The sequence below is a fragment of the Boleophthalmus pectinirostris genome, unplaced genomic scaffold (genome assembly GCF_026225935.1).
Source record: "Boleophthalmus pectinirostris isolate CB_2022bp ecotype Guang Dong unplaced genomic scaffold, ASM2622593v1 HiC_scaffold_7, whole genome shotgun sequence".
Lineage (NCBI taxonomy): Eukaryota > Metazoa > Chordata > Actinopteri > Gobiiformes > Gobiidae > Boleophthalmus > Boleophthalmus pectinirostris.
In genome coordinates, this window is record NW_026571473.1 from 14,465,865 (window position 1) to 14,491,174 (window position 25,310).

Genomic DNA, 25,310 nt, shown 5'->3' on the forward strand with positions numbered 1-25,310 from the left:
TTTGTGAAGAAATAATTTAAAGGGACATTTTGGAATACTCTCTTCCATAAACCTGTCCAAAGCATAGATACATGGAGAAAGGGCATATGTATAAATCATAAATGAACAAATGCAAATGACAGTTTAGCAAGTGCAATTAATTCATATACAGTGTGTTCTAGTCATTTCAACATAATACTTCTAACTGCACTATAAAAATATATTGTGTCACAAACTTGAAAGGGAATCTGATGTAAAACCTATGCCTTATGCAAAAAGGATGCAAATAACTTCTCAAACTAATGGGTACCTTAAAATAAGGAAAATGATGATACAGAGGTTTGGGTGTGATCGCTGAAGTTGCCATTCAAAAAGTGTTGTTTTAAAAGTAATTGAGGCTAGTAAGGATTAGGAAAATAAAACAACAATCAGCGTAACATTTCGATTTATCAGTCTCAAGTTAAATACAACCCCTGCTAAGCAAACTTAAGATTCTCCTTTACTGTGTGATAACTGGTCCTGCTTCAAACAAGATAGAGCGCAATGTCAACATAATTGCCATATAAATCCATGAGTGAACGTGATAAGACCAACTATAACCCTTGTAGTCAATTGGAGGGGTGCTTTAGAGATAACCTAGGTGTATGCTGTAATCCATCAGGAAATTATAGGGAATCTGAGGTGATACCAATGGGTATATTATAGGGTCAACAGTGAACAAAAAACATAATATTTTAAGTCTTTCATTAGCTAATGACAACAGTGAGCTGAATTTCTACGGAATGGAGATTCTGTGCTTTTATTTGCTTGATAGTCTGAAAGCTTTTTAGGTAGTCTCATTACATACATTCAGAGATCAGTATTAGAAGGTTTTAGAAGGATCAAAATGGAAGAAAATAGATTGAAGTATTATGGTGCTCTTTTCTGTGCCTTCTATATGAGAGCAGAGACACTTAAAAGCAAAGACTGAAACACTGCAGAGATTTTATTTATTTCAAAAACAAAGATGGCGACTATATATAAAAGGCTACCTAGATTCCAATACTTTTCAATCAGTGCATGTTTGCAGAGCACTTCCCCTGACTTAAAGCACTGATGAAATAGGCTACCAGAGGTAGTCCGACTGCACTTAAGGTTTACTGACAAGTTTAGAAATGGACAGTAATGAGAGAGAGAGAGAAAAAAAACATACATAGAAATTGGAACAGGATTCTAATATTTCTAATATCTATTTTTTATTTCTTTCAACAAATTCTGCTTTGGAAAAATGGAATCATTAGTCAGGCCACAATGTATTTTGCATTTAGTCATTGGTAATCAATCCAGTATATGTACACAATGTCAAAGATGGGCAAACAATATTAGGATGTCATTTAGCTATTTTATTCAATGTTAATGACTAGTTAGAACAGCTAAGCAGTACTTATGGAATGTCCAGGTTCAATCAGTAATATAATAATGATACTGTAGTAAGTAAGAGTTAATCTAATAAGATGAAGTGCTAAGATACATTTATGTACTTATTATATTCATCCTGTCTTTTGTATTGGTCTGTGTGGTGTTTGGAATGCATACAACATAATTAAGATCAACTTTCTTTTGTTGCTGTTAATAATGCTGTATTGACTTTGTGCTAGTTATATGCTTTGTGATCCCGCCTGCACACTGGTCTCTCTGGGTGCTAAATATCGACCCGTCGCTGCCTCCTCTGTTTAATCAATCCCCATTCAGATTCCAAATGATGCGCTTCATTTGAGGAAATTAATATTTCCCTGGCTTTATGGGTGGAAGTGCGGAAGCAGCGTGCATGAATTAGCTCACCGGCCAGGGATCAGGGCATTGATCTGAGCAGCTTTAGCCAGCGCTTAATTAGAACGTACCTGTCTGGGAATACGTGCCTCTCTCTCACATTGTGCACCAGAATTTATGATGGAAGTTACGTGAAAGAATGAAGTAAGGAAGGGAAAAAAGACTCTTTGATTATCAAGGTTGATCACGTGTGCTGGTGTTAGCGGGTGGGGGAGGCCTGGTCGTGCATGAAATTACGCTATTCTGGAGGGTTTATCAGGACAAGAAAATGAATGGTGGAGCAAATGGATCCGTGAATCATTATGAATTTGAAGTAGTCCTGTTTCAATTTGTAGCACATTTTAGAACTGAAAAGTGTCAATTAAAAAAAAAAGTCTTAATACAGGTGTTAGAGAATGTGCTCCGCCCATAAATAATTGTTTAATTCAGTTCAAAAAGTAAAATCATTCTCAAAAAGAAGCAATAACCAGGGTCTATAACCATACATGGATAAAGATGTCAATCAGTACTTTGCAGTGACATCACTCTGGGGGTTTTCTACATGTATCCCTGTGGTGGAAAGTTCAGACACATTAGAAAACACTGTCATACTATTTTTAAGATAGTCTGAAAACTCAAGAAAAAATACAAAATGGATTTAAACAACACAATTTCACATTAAATAAAGCTCAGATTAAAGTCTAACAGAGCCTCAAACAGAAAGGAGCCTCTAGGGAATGTTGATGACATAAGCTGCTGTATCAATTGTCTAGCTATAAATGAAGTTTAAGTGGTAATAGGGACAAGGGTTGAGTACAAAATGGTGGGAAGATGAAGACCTGGATAATTTAGTGCTCTGGTTTAACTGAAGTAGGATTGAATGACTAAACTGCTCTCTGTTGCTTTAGCAGGTACAAAGTCTTCAAATTGGAGGCATTACTACAGTTCTCCCCCAAAAAGTGTTGTGTCCGCTGGGATCATTTACCACCCTGGCTGGCCTGGCTGCCTCTCTGGTTGTGCTCTGAGCTGACGAGGACTGGCAGCGCCTGTCTCTGCCAATTACGTGTGAGCGTGTGAGAGCGGTGGAGTGAGGCTAAACCACTCCCTGACCTCCTGTCACCACATGGACCATACTGCTGTGTCTGCTCTGTCTCCCATGACAACTGTGGAGGCTAGAAGTACCACAGTGTCAACCCCAATATAGCACCTTACCAAAACAAAGTTAGATAGTTTTGAAACATAGTTAAAGTTGTTATAAAATACATTACATTGTTTTCTATATGTACTGATTAGTCTATTTTTGTACATTTAAAAACGACACTCTATCTAAGTATAGGTGGTGTATGAGTGGATTTATAGTAATCATAGAAGGCATTATTCAGATTGGTAGCCACATCTTCTGTAGCTTCCATAGTGTGTTTATGGGAAATTAAATTACTTCAAAAAGCACTATATAAGCCAAATATATTCATTTATAAATTTGTACCACATTTTCCAGAGATTATATAATAAGACCTTCTCAATTTACATGTATTATATGACAGTTAGCCAGTGCTATTACTATTTATTTTTCTCTTGGTAAATAAATGCATGCTTTCTCAGCTCATGCATTCCTTCCTATATTGTGCATTTGAACTTGTGACCCCGTCCTTACCTCTGCACTGCCCTGTCACCTGACAATAAATATGGCCGCCTGTCGTGGCTCTCTCAGGTCTCTAAGCCTTTTAAAGGAAATCAAAGCCCCATTAACAGCTCCTGACAACAGAAAACAACTACCACCCATCTTTAACTGAACTCTGACCCACGCCGCCTTCCGTCTTTCCAAGAGATGCCATTGTATTCCATTATACTATTGCGCACTCACAATTTGAAAAGAAAAATCTACAAGAATGCAGTGGGAAAAATCAATGAAAGGTGGAAGAAAAAGGCAAGAAAATCACTGAGAAAAAAAATGTAAAAAGGGATTTAATGGTGAGAACAAGCTAGATGGGCAAGGAGCAGCCCCTCAACTGGAGTGACATGTCTATCCCTGTGTTATCGGCAGCTGCCTTATCTAAGAGGCCAGCACAAGAGGGCCGGGTGACTGATTGTCCATTTACAGACAGTGAGAGAATGAGGGATGGATAGAGGGGGGTCTAGGTGAAGGGTGAAATATAGTGAAAAATCAACACACTCTAAAGGATGGATATTGGATTGAAGACGGTGCAAGAGTCAGGTCTATAAAACCACTGTACTCATTTACCTATTAAAGTTCTCTAGTTATATGAATCTAGATTCTGCGCATAGACTTGTGGTGGTTAAATACAAAATACAAGTAAGAGTTAATCGACAATTGCTGTGTTTTTCAAAGTAGTTATTGGGATGTAATAAGCAATAACAAATATTGCTTGTGTTCATGGAGCTGTTATGGCTTTGAGCTTATTCATTTCCATGGAGACAAGCAGGTGATGAGGTCCATGAAGAAGTAACCAAGCTCAAAGGAGTGTATAACAGAACTAAATGATAGTTAATGTTGTACTGAGGAACATTCCAGACAAAGAAATAACATCTTCATGGAGAGCAACCATTAATAGACTTGCCACCAAAAAGTTTTACAGTACATCTATAAACAAAACTTTTAAATAAGCTTGTACGGCTTTTCAATTAGCTGGGAAAACATATTTCTAACTATTTTGTATGCTACGCCAGTCCAATGGGACAGAAGGTTCAGTCATGGCCTCACACTGAATGCACATCACTGAATCCATTAAATAAATAAACTATACAGGTAACACATCTCACCACAAGAACACACTCGTATCTCAGTTGCAGTCATATTAATCACATCTAATCACAGCCGCCTTATCCCCCTCTGATCCTTTACAGCCTGCTTACCGGCGTCTGCTTGTGGGGGCTGCTTTGGTGGGAGTGCCGGGTTGCGGTGGAGAAGAGGCACTGCCGGGGGCGATACACATCCCTCAGGTGAGCGTTTCATTATGGATGATGTTTCTGTCAAATTATTTAGACCCTGCACCCAAGTCTACACCCCACCACGTAAGGCCAGCTCCTCATAAACAAGCACATATGCATGCAAGCTGTTTCACTTTTATAATAATTCTGCCTGATCTTTATGTTCAGATCATTAGCTGTATGTTTAGGGGAGGGAGAGGCAAGCCCTAGTGGTTTAACAGGTGAGAGGAAGTGATGTGAAATGTATGCCAGGGTTGTAGCTGACACACCAGACTATGTCAAGCGAGCATCCCTTCAAATGCTAAGCTAACCCTCGGAGGGCCCATGCCGCACACTAGTTAGGAGCGAGACATGGGCGAGAGTCTCTTGGTAGGGTCTGACCTCGGCTTAGAGAGAGCAAAGGAGCCGAGGGATCCGAAACGGGCTTCTCACCTTCCCTGCGTCCCTTCATTTGGACCCTTCCACCTAAATCCCCCCCCTCCCCTGTCAGGCCCAATGCTCTCCACTGCAGCCTACACCAGTTCCCACCCTCGTCCACTCTTTCCTTTTCCCATCTCCGCGTCTACCTCCTCTTCCTTCCTCCCGCCCTCCTCTAGCTCCCTCCATTCCAGGCCTCTGAGGCTTGAGAGGGAGAGCGAAAAAAATCATCTTTGAATAACTTATATCCACATGGTTTCATGCGCTAGGCTTAGTTTGAGGCATCAAATACTGACAAAAGAGGAAAAACTATTCTGAGGAAGCTGGTGTAATTTGTCTTAAAGAGAATAGCTAGGTGACAATTTAGAAACATAATGGTTAGTTTTACATTATCACTATTATGTACTATTTTTCTCAACTCATTTGTCTCATTTGTGTCTTTTTAATTCACAATGAAGTTCTGTCTGAATGAACATACAAATAAAAAGTAGCCAATATGCATTAAGTGGAAATTACATAATACACATAGTTGATCTAGTTTATATCAGGAGATCTCTATGTAGTACTTCCTAGAATAACTTGATGGATTTTTCTGAAATCTTTAGCCTGGGACTGTGTTTTATGGGTTAAACATTTGGGTGGAGACGAAGCGTTTATAATCACAATGCAAAAGATTTAGGAGCTACTGAGGATTTGGCCTTCTTCTTTTCGGCAGTATTCGGTGTGTTTATTAACACTGCAGCACTTTCCCTTGATTAATTATAAAGAAATTGTGTTTCAACCAAACAAAACCTTTATGTATTGTAAGTGAATACTTTTAAAATAATCCCTATTGTGCCAAAAGCTCAGGGCATAATGTAGTTCTGTAATGTTACTCAGGTAAAAGTGGTCAGATATTTTCCCCATGTGTTCTTCCTGTTGTGGCGGATTCTATGACTAATGTGAGAGAGACAGAGAGTTTTGAAAGCACTGACCCAGACTGAAGAGGACGAGGAACTTGAGGCAGACGAACTCCCGCTGGTCGAGCTGTAGCGAGCGCAGTTTACTGACCAGCTCCTGGGCGTGGCTCAGCAGGTTGTTGAGGGTGGCTCCTGCTTGGGACGCGATCACTGCATAGTCCACCTGGAATAGATATGAGGACCAGTGAGTGACTTTAACCAGTCAATGCCAAAAACGCACTGTTCAAATATGATCTTTGAGTGATTTTACTTCATGTTATTACTAGTTCTAAACTTTGGCCTGGATGTTTTAGCACATGATGATCCTTTTACATTTTCAGGGTTAAGGTCTCTTTCAACACTATTACCAAGACAGAACTAACTGTGTTTGCAGCCTTCATATTGTTCTGTAATTTTTTCATGAGTAATTATCCTATAATTACCACAATTATACTTTTAAGTTACCGTGCTGTTACAGTTTTTATTACTATGCTATGAATGTGCTATGAAATATAATGCTACCAAGAATAGTTTTCAGTACATTTTTGCCAGTTCCAAACATGAATAAATAGCTGTCAGGTATGGACCTCATACACAGCATGCAGATGAAAGAACTGGCAATGAAAAACTAAATTTAAAATGTAATGCAAACTAGGTCTATTGTACCTTCAAATGGACTGACTGACAGCTATAGTCAGACAGACTCTCTCTCTCTTACACACACATGCACACACACACACACACACACCATACACTCCAGGTGCTCCTCTTAACTGCTGCAGCAGCACATTTGTCTGGGAGGCAAGTCCTTACCTGCCACTCACAGTAAGCAGGACAATATTAAATTTTTATATTTATTGACAATTCATTACCATAATTGACTGTGGTTGGGGTTTCAGGGGAAGGTGGAAGTGGGGCGCGTGCGGCTGCTAAAGCTTAGGGAGAGAGGCAGCCCCGGCGTGCTCAAATTTGCAATTAAAAAGACGTGTGGATTTAGAATTTGATTATTGTGTAGAGGGCAATGTTTTTAAGGATATGTAGGCTTTATAGCACAAAGTCAAGCAAGATGATTGTAAAATGCAAAGTAGGTCTTTTGAAGACACTGTGAAAAAAAACTGAAGTCTGTGTAAAACAGTTATATCAGTTAGAATTGCTTGGAAACAATTTATTAAGCTGTAGAGTGCCAACAGAACATGATTATTCCACTTAAAATATGAAAATCGTTTTTCACTTGAAATCTGAAACTATTTGCACAACCAAATTTAAACCTTTTAAACCATTTATTTTTTTTCAGTATTTATTTTCATAATAGGCCATTGTTCAAACTTATTTGGTTGGTTTTGGTGGTGGATCCAGACTACTTTTTAATAGATCTAAATTTGATAGCTTTTTTTCTTTGTTGTACATTGTTTTTGAGATTTTAGCACATATTCCTTGTACTACTGATGTCTCCCCTCTCTGCTCTAACACACCCCTGTTTTGACCCCTCCCCGTTCCCACTTTGCAGACAGCACTAGAGTTATGGCACAATGAGACGCAGACACCAGCGCCCCCCACACCCACCCTTTCTTCTCAGGTGTCAATCAATTTACATAAAATCAACTGTGCATGAAATAACTTCATTGAAGGATTGGACTCTTGATGGTGATGCCGTAGGTTATTGCTTCCAAGCCTTAAGTAAAAAGAGGCTGGAAAAAAAAGAGCTGTAATGTGACTTTACTAGCAGACTTAGCACTAACCTCAGTGACCTGTGTATCAATCAATCAATACTGGTTTATAATACATCTCAGGGAGGCATAGAGAGTAAATATGTGATTATGAATACAGTGACTGATGTGGTGGACCCGATCTGAAGTGAAGGCGGCTTTGTGCGAGAGAGGGCATTGACTGAAATATTTTTGCATTTCGTCATGATTTGAATTTCATGTTTTTCTTTGAGTGGTGTCAAAATATCAAGATTTCTAGCCACAAAAACATCAGAGACCTTGCTTAATCATTCAACACTTTCCAGACCCTTTTTTGTCATTTTTGTATTTTGTATGTAAGGGATGATGGGCGGTTAATGTTTGATCATGTGACAGTTTAAAGTTTGAGTTATTGTCCAAGCCCTCATGGTCATCTCTCTATGTGGGATTTGCATAGTGATGCGTATAGAGCAATGTGAAGCAAGAATGAAAGTAGATGGGATAACAAAGTAAACAAATGGACTTTGTTGAAGAGAAAATTAACACCAGTTGCAAATGTATTCAGATTTTTTGCAATTTGAGAAATAAATACACGGTTAATTGCTTGTGAATCAAAAAATAAATGAATAAATAAATCTTGGTATCATGTGTTAATTGATATCTATTCCTTTATTTAAGTTTTTTGTTTCATGGCCATATTTTACAAGTATACAGTTTTTTGTCCTATTAAAACTGTTCTTTAATATTGTTAGCAATAGATGCCTTTAAACACATTATAACAGTGATAAGCTTTAATGAGCAAGTGTTTTATAAATAGATACCGGGTTCCTCTATGCAAAAATAACAGATATAAAAACCCCAGATCATAAATCTGATTGTGCTGTTGAGCCTGAGTGATTGTATATGGTCTTGTTCTACATGTTTTTTGTTTTTTGTTATGTCATATCTGTAAGCTACTTTAATGCTACTGACCTCTGCTTCGTTCCAAATTTCTCCACAAGGAGATGAAATAAATGAAAACCTGAACCTGAGCCTTACCTACCACTTTTCACTTAGTTTGCGAGTAATATGTGGATTCTAAACTAAATCCCCATTCAGTTACTTGGACAGAGATATGATTGTGTTTCTACTTTTGTCAAGTTATTGTGTCTCATATTTTCCCCAAATTTGAGTTACTTTTTGCGCTCACATTTCCATTAAAATGTGTTTAAAAGCTGCTTCAGTCAACTATCAGTTACTCAAACATGTGCGATATGTATTTTAAAGTCTCCCACTGAAGAATATTTTATCTTGCTTGGGGTGGTGCAGAATACCTTGTTCATAAAATCCCCAGTGTTATCGTTACCTGTCACCCCTGGCCAGGCAGAAAATAATGGGAGATAATGAACTGTTTCGCGGGCTCCGTCACACACACACGCATACACACACACATTTCCACACGGCACCAGCTGTTCATTAGACAAAGTATGCAAACCACCTCCCCTGACTCCACCCCCCTCCCTCCCTCATCCCCTCCTAGTCCTTAAACCCACCACGCCTCACCAAATCCATCCTTCCTACTATATTCTCTCACTTTTCTGACTTAATCCACAATATTACCACAATCTATCTTTGACCTTGCTCTAATTCTGATATTCCAACTGCATGTCTTGTACAATATTTATGCCAATATCTGTTGTTGTATAACACTTTGCCGGGCATGTTTTGGTACAACATCCGATCAATAATTTATGACTCCTCATCTGACTGACAGCCATGCCACTGGTGAAAGGCATTTTTGCAATATTTTTGTGTTGTTGATTCCTACCTGTAAGCTTAAACGCGAATTGCCTTTTCACTTTATTCCACACAATCAATTGGAAACTTTCTTAAACAACACGTTGCTTTGTCTTACCAGCATAAGTTTCTATAAGCGTGATCTATATTTAATGAATTAGGGGACCTCCTGTGTGGCTGATGTCATCAATAATGCTTAAAGGAAAGAGTTTAAGATTGATTGCAAGCTGCTAAGAGCCACAGGAGAGCGGGCGTGGGTAAATATGGGTTTTAGTGGCCTACCTGTTGCCCTGTGACCAGCAGGATGGAGCCCTCCTTGGCGTGTACGACCTGCCGGAACACGTGGTCCAGGATGAGCAGCTCACTCCAGCAGTTCTGCAGTAGCTTCATCTGGTCGTCAACCTGAAATAGTACAAAGAAATGTGTGGTTTAGGATTGCAGGGAAGACACTAAAGTTCATCAGCAATGCAAAATTTGACAGAAAACTTGGTTTGGTAATGTGGTAACATTTGGAGCACTAATTTTACAACAAAAAAATAATTGCACTTATTTACCATTTTAATCTTTATTTTAATCATTTTAATCATTATTTTAATCTTTTGCTTGGAGGTACCAGAGTGAAAATGATTTGGCAGATTTGTATACTGGGGAAGTTTCTTGCTTGGGGATGCAATGGGAGCTTGGAGCAAGTTTTTAAAATGTCTTTAATAATGTCCAAACATTTACAATGTGCTTATTTACTGAATTAGCACTAGTGATTGAAAGAGGAGACAGGGTTATTTCCTTGCAAGGGTGACTGGCTTGCCTGTCCACAGATCTGACTTGTAACTTGGCCTGCTGGCACCTTGTCTCCATGATAACTTTATTGTCACTTTCCCCTTGGAAAGGCTTCAAACTCCTCTCACACGCACAAACAGGGTGTGCAGCAACTTCTACCCATGAGCAGTGGACGTTCTCCAGGAGCACAGGCACTGATAAAAGGCTTGAAGGGACTCAGTGCAATCATCTGTTTATTTATTGAATGTTTTTATTGGTATGGGTGTGAGATATAGATGGATGTGTTTATATTTATTCATTTTTTACTGCTGCAGTTTTGCTATATGGAAGTTTCATTCTATTATGTACAATGACAATAACAATCTAATCTAATACAGTAGAGCAATCAAAGCAACATTTTCATAGAGATAAGCGGGAACCCTCCACCACCTTCACTACAGCTGATACATTTACATGTAAAAAGTTTTTCATGTTGTTTTAAAATTTGAATTTTGAAAATGCTTCTAAAAGAATTATTGACCCATCTGATTTAAGTAGAAGCAGTTACCACTATAAGCTTGCTGACAGGTCAATAACTATTGATCAGCACTGCACCATGGGCATTGTTTTTACAGCTCACACAAAGCGCCTGTACAAGTCCGCTGTCCTCTCTACCCTTCTCATGTGAACAGTTTTCTACAGCTTAACACCTGACTACACCTGCCCGATTTAACAGTGACACCTTTGTATCTTTTTGCCCATCAGGACCACCGCTTTAGATTAGCACAGTGATTAAGTCGCACATTATTTTCACAGATTTGAAAACTAAACTTTGGCTCACAGGTGTGCATGGGAAGATTCAGGTCAGACACAGCAAAACAACCTGCTCTATTGTAACTAACTCTCTCTTCCCATGCCCAGCTTTATAAATCATTAGCCAAGACAAAGAGCCCACATTGAGATAGAAAGAATGAGGAAAATGTGTGAGATGTCCCAGTCAGTGCTCTTGTGTGATGTTGCTGGGAATGAAGCGATTCCTGGGAGACTGTGTGGGTGTTGTGCATGACTTTGTTGCTGTGACTGTGTGAGAACTTATGTCCAACACCAAAGTCAACAACAGGGCAAGAATGCAGATCAATATGGCTGTGACAGAGGCAGGTGCAGCACAAACCGGACCAGAATGAGGTCTGTGAGGCTGAATAGAAAGCCATTTGTAAAGAAAAAAGAGAATTGTGCTAATACTAAAAGCGCTATATTGTTTATTTAGTGTAGAAGTGTCTATCTCAGGGTGATTATAACTGTTATGACTGTGACAAGAACCAAGCAGCCAAGTGTCTTTTCAAGCCAGACATAATAGAGTGAACGGTGTAGAGAGAGAAATGTGTATCAGTGTTGAAAAATATAAACAAATAAATGAAATATAAACAGAATAAAAACTTAATAGTGTACAACTGAGCTGGCCATGGCACTGTTTTTATCTTGTAATACTAAGACCTAGTTTAGTTAATTTTGTTTATTTTACAGGGCCCATGTATTATGCTATTTTCAGACCTATGTTAGAATGTTTTCGGATCAAAAATATACCTGGAGTTGCATTTTGTTTCATTTTAACACATAGATTCTGCATATTTAGGCTGAGTTCTTCTCTCAAACGGAAAACACTCTGTTCCACCTTGTGATGTCGTGTGGTAATACATACCGGAAGTGTGTTTTTAAACCCCATACACCTTCGCTAGAATCATTTGGACAATTTCAGCCCTGGAATGTCCAGTCTCTATTGAACAAAATGTAAAAATATAGCTGTTAACTTGAAAGCTACCACTATATGACATCACCAAGTGGAACAGAGCATTTTGAGCTTTGGAATTGTAGACAGATTAATAATTAAGGGTTACTCAGACAAGTGTGAATGAAACAAAACACAACTCCAGATATGTTTTCGTTGACGTAACAACATGGCTTAAAACTCACAAAAGTAAATGTGTAACAAATGTCCGTTAACCAAAGAAAAGTAATGCTCTGTACCAGATTATAGTTCTCAAAGCTCATTTCCATCTGCAGTCCCTGAGACATACAAAATAATGAATACACAAATATAATAAAACAATGTAATCTATATGCAAAAATTATGTCATGATACAAAAATTACAGTAACATTAAACAACTAAGGGCATGTGCATTGGATTTTCAGTTACTGGAAATTGTACAGAAACATCCCATCGCTGCAAAAACTAAGACTAAAATAAATTCATAAAAGAAATAATATAATGGAGATAATAGTAAATAAATAAAAGCACAAATATTTAAAAAATATATAATAAAATACATTACACTAGTACTTAATAACAGCTTAATACAGGCAAAGTACAGAATCTAAAGTCTTGTGAAGATCAAGCAAGATTAGAAATTTCAATATTGGCTGCCCGAAGTCACATAGCCAAATCCACACAAAGAAATCCCTGATATGATATGAACCCAGTGACATCTTCAAATGTTACACAACACTTTAATCAAACAGGACAAGTGACAAAACACAACAAAGTGGGTGCGTTTGGGTTTTCTGACAGTAACAAGGACGCTTCTGTCATGTCCACACTTTCTCTTACATATGTACATCTGTTTTCTGTCGGGCATCTTAAGCAAATTCAAATTCGTTCATTAAAATCATCAGAAGGCAGGGAGCGAATGTGCCAAAGGAGAGATTTCACCACGCTCTATGTCTTAAAACAGCCCCCTCCCCGATCCACCGAGACTTCAAGTGTCGGGGTCCTCATCAAAGGGCTGTCCTGACTGTGCCTGCCTGGAAGCTCTTCTTTGACAAGTGTCCCAGGTCATCAAAGAAGGGGGAGTTAGCGGCTCCATGGAGAGTATAGGACACCCAGCATGGAAGAGGAGGATGAATAGAGGGTGGGGGGCGAGGGTGACAGACAGGCGGTATATAGGGCCAGACCAGGGTTGGGACTCATGACCTTATAAGCACGGGTGACTGTTTCTCTGACAAGATTTTCCTTTACTCTGCCACATGATCTTTTCTTTTTTTCTTTTTTTTTTTTTTTCATGTTTTTTTTATCTTTTTCAGAATCTAACAAGAATCACATGTCATTATGGAAGCTTTGCAAGTGGGAAAGGTTTATGTATCTTGAAAGTTACCAGATACTATCACTGTGCCTTTGAGCAATACACTTCACCCATCTCATTCCGAGTATTTTTTTTTAGTTGACAGGGAGGCCGTAGTTGCTATGTCAGCCAAGTCTCTGTAAGTCTGCAACAAGGCGACTACAGCATGAAAGTCTTATGGATTTTGAAGCAAATGTATAATTTGCATTTTTAATTGTGTGCCTGAAATTATGAGGATGTAGACTTTAGAGCTACTCCAACAAATATTGATTTCTGAAATGTTTTTTGTCAAGTTGTTTTAATAAAATAATTTTACAGTTGTATTTTATGTTCCCAAAGCTATATGAACCCAATGACCAGCGCTAACTTCATCTGGAAGCAGAGTTCAGAGAGCTTCTGTACCACTGAAGTAAGCAAAATATTGGCCAAGTGCCAGTAGCTGATTATTATCTATTAACATTTGTTTTGTTTTCGAATATGAGATGACAAAGTTCAGACAGGAAGTTTGTTGAACTTCACTGTGGCTATAAAAGAAGCCATTTATTCTACTTTGTCCTTATCTGGTCACTGGCATGGAAAATGTAGATAAGGTGACTGACAGCTCAACTAATTCTAGTTGATGCAATAAATAGGGAGCAATAAAACAATCTAGGTATCAAAATAATATCTTTATTAATTTGTTAATATATGGTATAAGAGCCACTGAATACCTTTAGATGCATGGGATTTAAACCAGATGCCTTTCCTAACACAATACTCTATTTGTCCATGCTCAGGTCTGGCACATTGTCAGCATGTATTACTTGGTTAGTGAATTTTTGTCATTGGATAAGGTTTTTAGGTGTAACAAAAAGAAGCGTTAAGCCATTCTAAACCCACAAATAACATTTACAAAGAATACTGAATCATACAATCGCAAAAAAGTGAATTGGATTCCAAGATGGACAAACGCTTTCAGACACCGTCCTTGGACAGCACAAAACTTATTACCAGGATTTAGCTTCCAAGATTCTCCCCAATCCTGAAAATGCACTCCCCAGAAATCACTTCAAACTCTACATTTAAGACTTCTATTTTTCAAAATGTAGTCTTATAAATATTTCAAAAAGTTAGTTTTAAAAAGATCGCAAACCTCAAAAAATTTCAACATGCGAATTCCAACTTGCATTCAGCCTGTAATGAAAAATACATATCCTCCAAGAAACCAATTTAACACCTTTATGATCGTTCAAGCTGGTGGGATCGATGCCTGGATCAATTGTTTAGGCTCATAGCTTTTGTTCAAAACTGCAGGCGGAGATTAACAGGATTTTCTGAGCAGCAAGAGAGGAGAGAGAGAAATCAGGCTGAATGAAAGGGCCAAATGAGAAAAGACTTGGGGGAAATTGCTAAAATAAAACATAGTGATTAAGCCTAGAGATTGTCCATATTTCGTGTAAATTAATTGGAAATTGAGTGTTGGGATGATAGAAGCAATGTTTATTCATAGCCCCCCTGCTAAGAGTGGAGCAATTATCATGATGCGTTGAGTCAAAATAGGCCAAAACCTTCAACCTACCCCCCTCCTCAATTTTTTGTGCCCACTTTTTGGTCTTGCGCCACGAGCATTGTTAATACATAGAGAGTAACACAGCTGGAATTGGATTTTAATAAGTACTTGCATTTTTGAAGTGGCCTAATGATCAGATTAAGAGCATCTCCTTCTGCGGAGTCTTAATGAATGGAGACCAGAGGGGGGGCTATCCAAACACACACACACACACATACACACTACAACACAACCGGTTTATTTAGTGCACAATGTCTTGCTCATAAACAATAATAATAGCTTGCTGGAGCAGAATCAATGGCGTACTACAGGTGAGGTTTGAAGCCCACATCAAGGCAGAGGGATTGTGGAGTGTGCGCTAATCTTTTGTTGCAGTCCTGTCTCGGCATCTGTTCGCCTTGAGCCAAAAAGAGCCTTGTATCCACCTGGGAACGTAGCATTAATTCACCTAGCGAGGCGAGGTGCGGCGTCCAAACACTTCATTATTTGGCACGTTGGATGTCGCTCATTTTCAGTTTAGGCTGGTATGAGGGCGCAGGGAGGGAGGGTTTTAGCAGGCACCCACTTTGGCTAATTGGTGGGAACATTGGAGCGCTTATTGTTTTGCTGACCTGCAAAACGGTCTTGTTTACATGCAGTTTATAGGTGCATGAAAATAGAACAGGGTGTGAAGGAAGATGTGGAGGAAAATACACAATGTAAAATGTATATCTCTGATTTTGTGAATCTTTGTTGTTAGAAATGTAACAAGCAATCTGGATTCTACAGTGCCATAATCACTATTATGGGATTTTTTTTTTTGTTAAATGGTATTGGCCAATTTCAAATTATGGGGAACATTTGGGCTATCTACTAAATCTGAAAAAAATCTGGAAAAATATTTCAATTTAACAGCATTCTATTTGAGGGGGGAAAAAAATAAAATAAGGTAAGATTAAAGCAAAGTACATTCTGGCAAATTTGAATGATTCAAATATTATTCTTTGTCTGCAAATGCTTCAGTTATTTTACCCCCTTATGAAAATGAAAGGTGTGTAATGTTATACATGTCTGCTCCAGAAACACAATAACAGTAAGTGCTCTGACGCCAGTTGGTTGGCAAACACCTAACCCGCTAAGCCACCATTGGCCCGTGCAATTATTTATTTAAGATCATCCCGCAATAGCTCATGCACTGACCATCCATTTTCATTGTTTGTTATTAAGAGAACCTATATTACATATTAGATGATTTGTAATTGGAGAGTACTTCTGATTTAAATGACAGATCATCACATGAACTAGTGTGTCTTTTTTCAGGTCATTCCACTTGTCACCCACAAATAGAGACATATCCATCAGGAAAAATAGCCGTGTGAGTGTCAGAATCCCCGAGATGTTCTGGGAATGTGACCCGCTTGGATACAGCCATGGCATTTGGATAGGCCTGCATTTTCGTCAGACTTTGTCCTGGTGTAGATCCTCAGGGGATGAGAATAAAACCATTACGCCACTGTCCCGACTAGTTTCCAGCCCAAAGATTACTGTGCTGGGTTGGAGCGTAGGTGCTGTGGCTAGCGTGGTGATAAGGATCCTGGGAAAATGAGCAGGTGCTATGATGTGCTAGATGGGCAGAGAGGGCCGAATGCTGCAAAGAGGAATGATAATACTGCCAGTAATTTACCAAGCTGCACATTTGAGAAAGATGATTTGTCAACCAACTGTCAGATAAGGGATTTTCACAGTCGGTTTAAAACAATAGGCCAGGTCATGTTGATACATAAAGTACAGCCAGGAATTGGAAGATAGAAAGTAACAGCAAAAATTTATTACACACATTTACTTTCTGAAGTGATAACAGCAGCATTATCACTGTCTTAAATCTTAGTTTGACCTATAGGTAAAATCTGGGTTTACCACTTTGTTTTAAACCATTCTCAAAGCTCTTTTCAGTACATTATTCATTCTCTTCATTCTTGCTGGTGGTAAGCTACTTTTGTATAGCCACACCTGCCCTGGGGTAGACTGACAGAAACCACCACTCACTCAAACATACCCCACATTCACACACGCCAAAGATGACTGAAGTGTCTTTCCTAAGGACAAAACAAGATTATACTCTGGTCCAAGAGGCTTTCAAACCTCTTAGTTAGTTTAGAAGAAATACTGTTATGAGCTTGTTATTCAGTTTGCATCAAGAAACTCAAATTAATGTGGCTGCCATATATTATTAGAGGCACTTTGTAACACTGATGCTTCATATAACCTTGCTGTAGCCAATATAATGTGTATACAGTGTCTATATAAATATTTTACTTGTTATCTTAAGCCACTGCATACGCCAACTACATGCAACATCCACCACTCTTAAATAGCAAAGAGTATTTGGAGACATCTTGAAGAATAATAAACTCCCATAGCTTTCATCACGAGGATAATGAACTATGATGTGCTGTCAATGTGGACCACGCATTTGTGTATGTGTCACTATATGTGTAACCTATAGTATTTCATGTCCTGGCACCTGTTTGTCCGTTGCGTGTGTGTATAATCCGCAGTATCAGGTAGTGGAGAATGCCAGTGGGTTTATCTGAGACTGAGCACACAGAAACCCAACACTCTTATTATGTCCCTAAACAGTCATCGAGATGCCTCCAGCCCCTCAAGTTAACTAAATAGCACTGTTCTCTAAAACTGGACATGGATCTGAAGGAGCAAGTGTAGGAAAAAGAAAGTGGTGTTTATATTTGTGTATTTTATTACTGAAATACAAATGGATATATTGCAAAAAAAAATTTAATTCTCAAGTTTCTTAAAGGTCCTATATTATGCAAAATTTACTTTTGTGAGGTTTAAACCATGTTATAATGTTGTTACCTTCTAAAAAATAATCCAGGGGTTGTGTCATAGCCCTGAAATTGGCAATTAATTAAATTATTCAAATTATTAAGTTTTTAAAGAGTGAATGTTTCAACACTCATCCAAGTATCTTATTCAATTCTGAAAAGATTTGGTAAGTCCCAGCCTTATATATTTGTCTGAAGGGAGGAGTTTATTACAAACAGGTTGTGTATTCTATTTTCAAAAATGTTTTACTGTGAATTCTGCCCATGGCCCATTAGCCAGATTCATCAGCTCATCTGACCTTGCAGTATTAGGATTTGTTCGCTTGACAGTAGGCGGGTACTTTTTTATTTCACCAATCACTGCTATTTAGTTGTGATGTATGTAATGCGCCGTAATGATCAGTGGTGTCCAAGTATTTGCTGGCACAACAGCAAACAAAGCAGAGAGTGAACATGTCTGTCAACGATCATTGTCATTTCTGTGAGGTGAACTTGTAAGTTAAAGGTGCAATAAAAAATGCACAGTTTGTATTTGACAAAGGAAGTCCAAAGGAGGATAACATATGCAGTCTGCTATCACAACTTGGGTTGTTTCAGCCCTTTGCTGATTGGCTGGTGCACAGTCTACAACATCTGGGGTTCTTGCAAACCGTCTAGTGTATTCTAATTCCTGATCTAGTCGCTGGAGAGAAATGAAATTGAGCGGAGGTACTAGGTGGCACCAGCCTGGCTAATGACCCATAGCTGCTTTTCAACATTTTGGAGCTCTGTTGATAATTTTTCATATGAAGGATGTTTTTTTTTTTCCATTTGAGAAATTGTTTTGTTAATAATCTGCATTTTCAAAAACTATGGCAAGATGTTTTCGCTATAGCTTACTGTTCTGGCCAGGTAGCTGAGATAGCCTACTTACAGGTCACCTCTAATTATGTACACCCCCATTCTTCCATCCATCTAGTCTTGAAACACTTTATTTAAGATGTGTAAATCTCAACAACCATCAATAAAAATGTGTTTGCGTCAGGTTTTTCTTAGTCAGCCTGTGAATTATCAGTGGCCTGAGGCGTTACCACTGCTCCTGAATGAATGTTGCATTGTGTGTGTGCCTGGGAGAGCGCTAGTGTGTGTCTAAGTGTGTCCACATGTGCCCGCGCCGATCGATCGCCCAAGCCCGAGATTGATCGGTTCCCACGGTGACTGCATTAACAGACTCGGGAGGCTGACCTCTGACCCTGGGAACACTTGGCTTTTCGATTGGCCCGTGCTCCCTCCCTCTCTGTCTATCTCCCAGTGCATCTTCGAACCCATCCGCTCTTCCGGACATTCTTTGACTTGTCCCGCACTCGTGTTGGTACAATGGGGAGAAACTGAAAAAGTGGGAGTAGGTTTTGGATGTGCCCCCCTTTCCTTCCTCTCTGGCAGCGGCCCTTTCATCTTACACAGCAGCTTTGGACCATAGAGTTGTTGAGACAAGAGGAAACAAGACGTGTGCCTAATAAGATCTTCCTGCAGACAGACACAGGAAATATATTTTTGACCTAAAATCTTACACCTTTAAACGCCTTTGAGATTTTTCTAATGGGAATAGTTTAATTGTGTAAGCCATCTTCAGAATCAAGTTGGTGCAAACATCCTGTTATTGAATTTCATGCTTTTAGCTCAACTGTGTCCTTAAGGTGCATTGTGTAACTTTTCTGGTGGAGTATGCCAATTTTCTTTTCTTTTATTTGCTTTGTTTGTTCTACAGTTTTGCAATAAATGTCTATTAAACCTTTGTTTCATTAGAGGTGATTTTATAGTTCAAAAACATCTTTAAGTACATTCATTTTTGTGTGATCAGGCCTGCATCTCCACCGAACTGATCTGTACCTTACACCTGCTTATCTCCATGGAAACAGATAACTTTAATGTTTTACTGTGAAACTTTCCAGACCTGGGCATGGTGCAGCTCCAATGTTGCCCAGCTCCAGGGTTGCCCATTTAAGTTAATTTTGAATTTCATTGCTTTTATTTTAGAGGTGTTTTTTAAAATTCCAATTTTCTAAGACAACCTCACTTTTTCATTGCTTAGTCATAACATAAACTCTTACGAGTCTTACCAGCTTGTCAAAAACAAAGTTATTTACTGATTTTTATAAAGAAATACAATTAATATTATGTAGAACTGAGTTAAGCATTTTGTCCTCGGCCCTCCAAAATATTTTCTTTTTCCCATGTGGCCCCATGGAAAATAATTACCTACCTCTATTCTAGGCTAAACAATTAAATACATCTACAGAACAAGGAGAGTAGCATGTACCATACCCTCCCCAAGAAAAGTTACACAATGCACCTTTAAATAAGCTCTTTTGTTGGCCTGTTCAAACTGAGATGCGTTCAATCAAATACTAAAAAAAATCTGTTCCAACTGTTTTTAAAATGTTTTTCTTGCCAGACGTAACACACAACTTCAAATCAAACAGGAAGGTGGGGCAAAGGAATAAAACAGATTCTCAGTTGTTTTCGCCGCACAAGCAAGAGAAGCAGGATTTGTTTACTCAAGGTCGCTGATAGTGGCAACAAACCATCTTCTTTGTTTGATCGGGGCACTGGGACTGCAGCATTAAGCGGGCACGCTACAACCGCCCTCTTCTGTTTTTACATGATGCATATGAAAGCCAGAAAAATCAATGAGCGGAAAGAGTCGGACACATAAAGAATTCCATTAGATTTCTCTGCACTTGCATTTTGTTTACTTCAGGTGACACTACAGCTGTAGATTATTAATGGGGAGAATAATTAAATTTTTTTTTTTAGAAAGCAATAAGGCAAAACATGGTGGAAATTTCAAAACTGACTGTATCCACAAGGAAACCGTTTATGACTTGTTGTTTTGGTCCCAAGCCTGGGTAAATAATAATGTTTGGTGCAGAATATGTTGAATCTATATCGTTGCAATTAAGAAAGCAGAGGTCAAATAACTTGCAAGGCTTTTTAACATTTTATTTTTGCATCTTAAAATTCCACTCTAGACTACTTACAAATTGCTACCTGTTTTTAGATGAAGTTAATCCACTAGTTAACCACTGCATGCTAACAAGACTTTTTTTTTTTTTTTTTCAGAATGCTTTTGTTTTCCGTAGACTTCCCCTGCACTCACACACACACACTCACACACTCACACACACTCACACACTCACACACACTCACACACACACACTCACACACACACTTGAAATCTCAGGGCTTAGAGCTCTGAAGCTATCAACTAATTATCAAAAACACAGAAAGGCCCTAATCAATTATTCACATGAACATTAGACCACTAATACACATGCAGCCCAGGGAGGAGCATGTCCCAAAAGTAGCTCCTCTTCATCGGCACACAAAGCTTGAAGGCAACATCCGTATACCTGAATATCCACGGCACCACCTCCCCCACATCAAAACAAATGCACGTCTTACATGTAAAATGAGTTTCCTTTTTATCTACCGTTGCAAGAAAGGTACTGTTCTTATTACCAGTCTACTAATACACAACCCAAGCTTAATGGTGCAATTGTGTAACCCGTCACCTGCTTGTTTCTATGGAGATGTCATTGCTCTGTCTGGAATGTTCCACAGTGTGACCTTAAACAGTTCTACCTTACATTTATTCAATTACAGGAGGTTTTATAGCTCAAAAATAATTTGAAAAACAGGCGTTCTGACTGTGAGTGGGATTGTCTCTCCACAGACCTGACCTGTAAATTGCTCTGGTTTGGTCTTCATGATGATAGAAAGGTTTAATAACATACTGTGAATCATTCCGGATAAACCAATAACATTTCCATGGAGAAAAGCATTTGACAGACCCTCCACCAGAAAAGTTACACAATGCACCTTTAATCAACCAAGCAATATGAACACTTACATTACTTTCCAGTTGGATTTAAAAATCTTTATTTCAGATCATATAAAAATATATTGATATAGTATAGTTGTGTAATACATGTATACATGTATACAGATACATAGATACAGTATTCTAGGGGGCAGGTGGCTGGAATTCAAAGCAACACGATGAGCATTTTGAAGGATGAAGAAGGATCTATCAAATGTCAAGAGCTGTTAAAAGGTTTTGTTTATTTGTGAAAATGAATCACTTTTGAGGCTTTGATTTGAATGGGCATCTGAACCAAAATATGATGAGTTGACATGCCAATCAAGGCACAATGAGGGGCGGGTGTTTTAAAAGAATAGCTAAGTTTTCAAATGTCCAAAACAAAAACTTGTCTTTTGCATTTGACCCATCCTTCAATGTCTTGGTGAACCTGTCAGCAGTAGCAGCACCCAAGGTTAGATCCAGCTTCAGATCTTGAGCTGAGCTTGGTCAGGAAAGAGCTCTTACAGTTGTTGTCATGCACAAACATCTCCAGGGACTCTCTTTGATGAAATAATAAGGTGAAAAGTAAACCCAATGTCCAGATATTGCAGAGTTTAAGCGCAGTTACCCAATCTATATCTGTATACAATATTTTAAAATCATACCCATGCTAGGTCACACATGTGTAATCTGATTAATTTTAAGATAAATAATTGTCTACAAACTCATTTAATAATAAAAAAAAAAAACTCCAAAAGCGGACTCTGTGCCATTTATTACCATTAATTAACCACTATCAACACGGCGTCCCTGTCTCTTGTGTAAACAAACTCTCTAGCCAGAGAATTCTGCCTATGACATGCTTTTCGTTGATGGAGGAAACTGGAATACGCAGAGAATCTCCACTGATGTAAAACCCCAATATACATTAGGATACAATGTGTCATTTTTCAAGAGGCGGTTTGTTACCTTCAAATGTTCCACAGCATGACATTAAACAGATTTACCTCATATTTATTAAATTGCAGGTGGTTTATTGCTCAAAAAATAACAAAAAAAAAAACGCATTCTGATTGTGATCATGGTTGCCACTCCACAGATCTGGCCTATAACTTGGCTTGGTTTGGTCTCCATGATGATAGAAAGATTTAATGTCATACTGTGAAGCATTCCAGTCAAAGCAACAACATCTCCGTGGAGATTTTGACGCACCCTCTACCAGCAAAGTTACACAATGCACCTTTTACTACATGTTGGCAAGTTTTCAGATAGATTGTTTTATGGTAACTTTGGATATGGCAAAACATATATGGAAGATGAGTTATCTTAACAGCACTCATGCATTTTATGTTCTTTTAGCCTTTGTGAATACTACACAGTCAACTGCTTTAAAATGCACAGACTGACTGGGTAATTCCTTCTGTCTGAGAGACTGGAGACACACAACCATTAGCGTTTGATGCTATGAGATCACATTTTCTCTTCGAGGGGGAGGAGGAAGGGGGGGGGTCTACTCCACGGGTGGACAAACGCGAGCGAAACTCATGGCACTGGTCCAAAAACATGGCTGTGATCACCGCTCTTCATGCTCAAATTAAATATCTGAATGAACTAATTGAGCATTTGCGGAGCTCCTGTGATATGTAAACCGCTGTAGTGAGAGGAAGATGAGGCAGAGGGCAGAACAGATGGAGCAGGCCCATTTTTCCCTCTGGTGTAGGCTATGAATGAGGGCTCAGCTGACATGCATTTGTATTAGAATAGAGACATCTTTCTATAGGCCAGCTGTGGCAGTGCTGGGCCCTGCTGGTGCTCCTATGATGAAGACGAGTGCGCCGCAACATGTGGACCATAAAACATCTGGCCTTAAGGAAGGTGAAATCACGGCATGCCACCTGAAAACCTGTCGCCTTGGACCTTCTTCAATAGTTCAGTCGTGGTGATTTTACAGTCTTGTCAACATTTCTTAGCAAGTCCCAGTTTTATTTTATTGCTCGTTATTCTTTCAGCTTTGCTCGGAAAGCTGCTTTTTATCCCTCGGAGAGTGCACCCAAAGCCTTAAAGAACTGCAAGACCGTAATAGCTATTATTAGTGCCATGCCTTTATTTCGCATGGATGGAATCGTTTAGCCGAGACTCATGCCAGGATTGCCGGTCTGGTGAAAAAAACATTGATCGAGCGAAAGGTAATAGAGAGGTAACAGCGTGAGATTAATAAAATGTAAAAAACACGCTGAATATTATGACTTTTTAATATTGAGAACGTAGAGGAGAATGCAGAACAGGTGTCTTTGTCCTACTTTGCCTAGAGGCCTTTTTGCGCTCCACTTGCCCGTTGCCCATTTGAAATTTCTCGCCCGTCGTCACAACACAACCACAGTGTCTAGTATTACGGTGCGCGCGGCCAACATCAGTCATCGCATGGCAAATTCAATCACCCTTTAACAGTGCAAAGGAGGGCCAACTCTTGTCTATTGTCTTCTGCTGTAGAGGCCCTTCCCCATCGGCCCGGGATAGAACAGGACAGGCCATAAATAAGCATCAAAAATAGACATAGAAAGACAACTGCTGACAGGCCGGTGACGAAAGAGGCAGACACTGGGCCAACCTCGAGGCATGCGTGGATTATATGCACATAATTGAGGCCACGCAATACTGGAACCTTAGAAGGAAGGGGCTTACTTAAAAAGACTACTGCCGGACAATGTATTTTAGGCACGCAATTGTCTTAGGTGGCCAATAAATAAGTAAGGTTAGTGGTAGTGGTAATGACTATGGTTCACAAGTCCCCCCTTTTCCTTCTTGTAATGTCATTTTAGTTTGGTTAATGCAATAGTTTTTTGGCTGTCTGTTTTATGGTGTAAGAAATAAGCAGCAGTGTTTTAATTGGTTTCATAAAATATGCAGTTCTGCTTATTTTGTTATGATAAAATACATTTAAATAATAATTCTCAAACAATACTTCCTTACTAGTCTTTCTTGGACGTAAAATGCTATGTTGTGATATTGACTGTATTTATGCTTTTTATGTCTTTTTACAGGTAATTTATTATTGCATGATTTTTTTTCATATATATATATATATATATTTTTTTTTTTGTTAATGGTTGAGTATAGCTCTCTTGAAAATAGCAAATAGATTTTTATGTTTTTTTCTTTTCAGAATAGAACAGGATAAACATCCAGTTTGACCGGATGGCCTTACAGCCCAGTGGAGGAGCTCTCTAAACATAGCCCGACTGAGGCAGTCTGTGCAGGCATAAAGGTAGAAGATAAATGAGATGACAGGTTTGCATAGTTGAGTGTGTTGAGTTTAGTTTAGGGGTGGCGGGTCGGCGTAAGTCGGCAGCAGCCACACCTCAGCCCCTCTGACCCCTGAGAAACCCTAGAGCACTGAGCTATTTAAAAGCAAAACGTTGGCACTTCTCTCCCGTGTATTTATTGCTTTTCGGACTGCTCCCTCAGCCTCCAGCCTGGCCATAGATAACAATGCCTTTAAGTGGTTGCTGTTTGTTGCTGTGGACAATTTCATGCTTGCAAAGCTCCAGATAAGTGGCAATTGTGAAATATATTACATGAGATACAGCACTGTGAGAGGTGGAAAATGTCAAAACACTTTTTAACCAAAAGTGTTTCAGTAGGCCTAGAATATTATATACCTGGTGTAGATTTTTAAAGTGAATGTAC

At 38.9% G+C, this 25,310-nt stretch overlaps 1 protein-coding gene across 1 annotated transcript in view; it reads right to left on the reverse strand.

The window, feature by feature from the left end:
• The window catches only part of nr5a2 (nuclear receptor subfamily 5, group A, member 2), a 63,095-nt gene that overhangs the window by 13,614 nt on the left and 24,171 nt on the right, over positions 1 to 25,310 (reverse strand). The window contains exons 5-6 of the mRNA XM_020924867.2: positions 9,815 to 9,934; positions 6,108 to 6,255 (exon numbers count right to left, since the gene is read on the reverse strand). Of these exons, the coding sequence (XP_020780526.2) occupies positions 6,108 to 6,255; positions 9,815 to 9,934 (268 nt within the window). The remainder of the gene's footprint in view (positions 1 to 6,107; positions 6,256 to 9,814; positions 9,935 to 25,310) is intronic.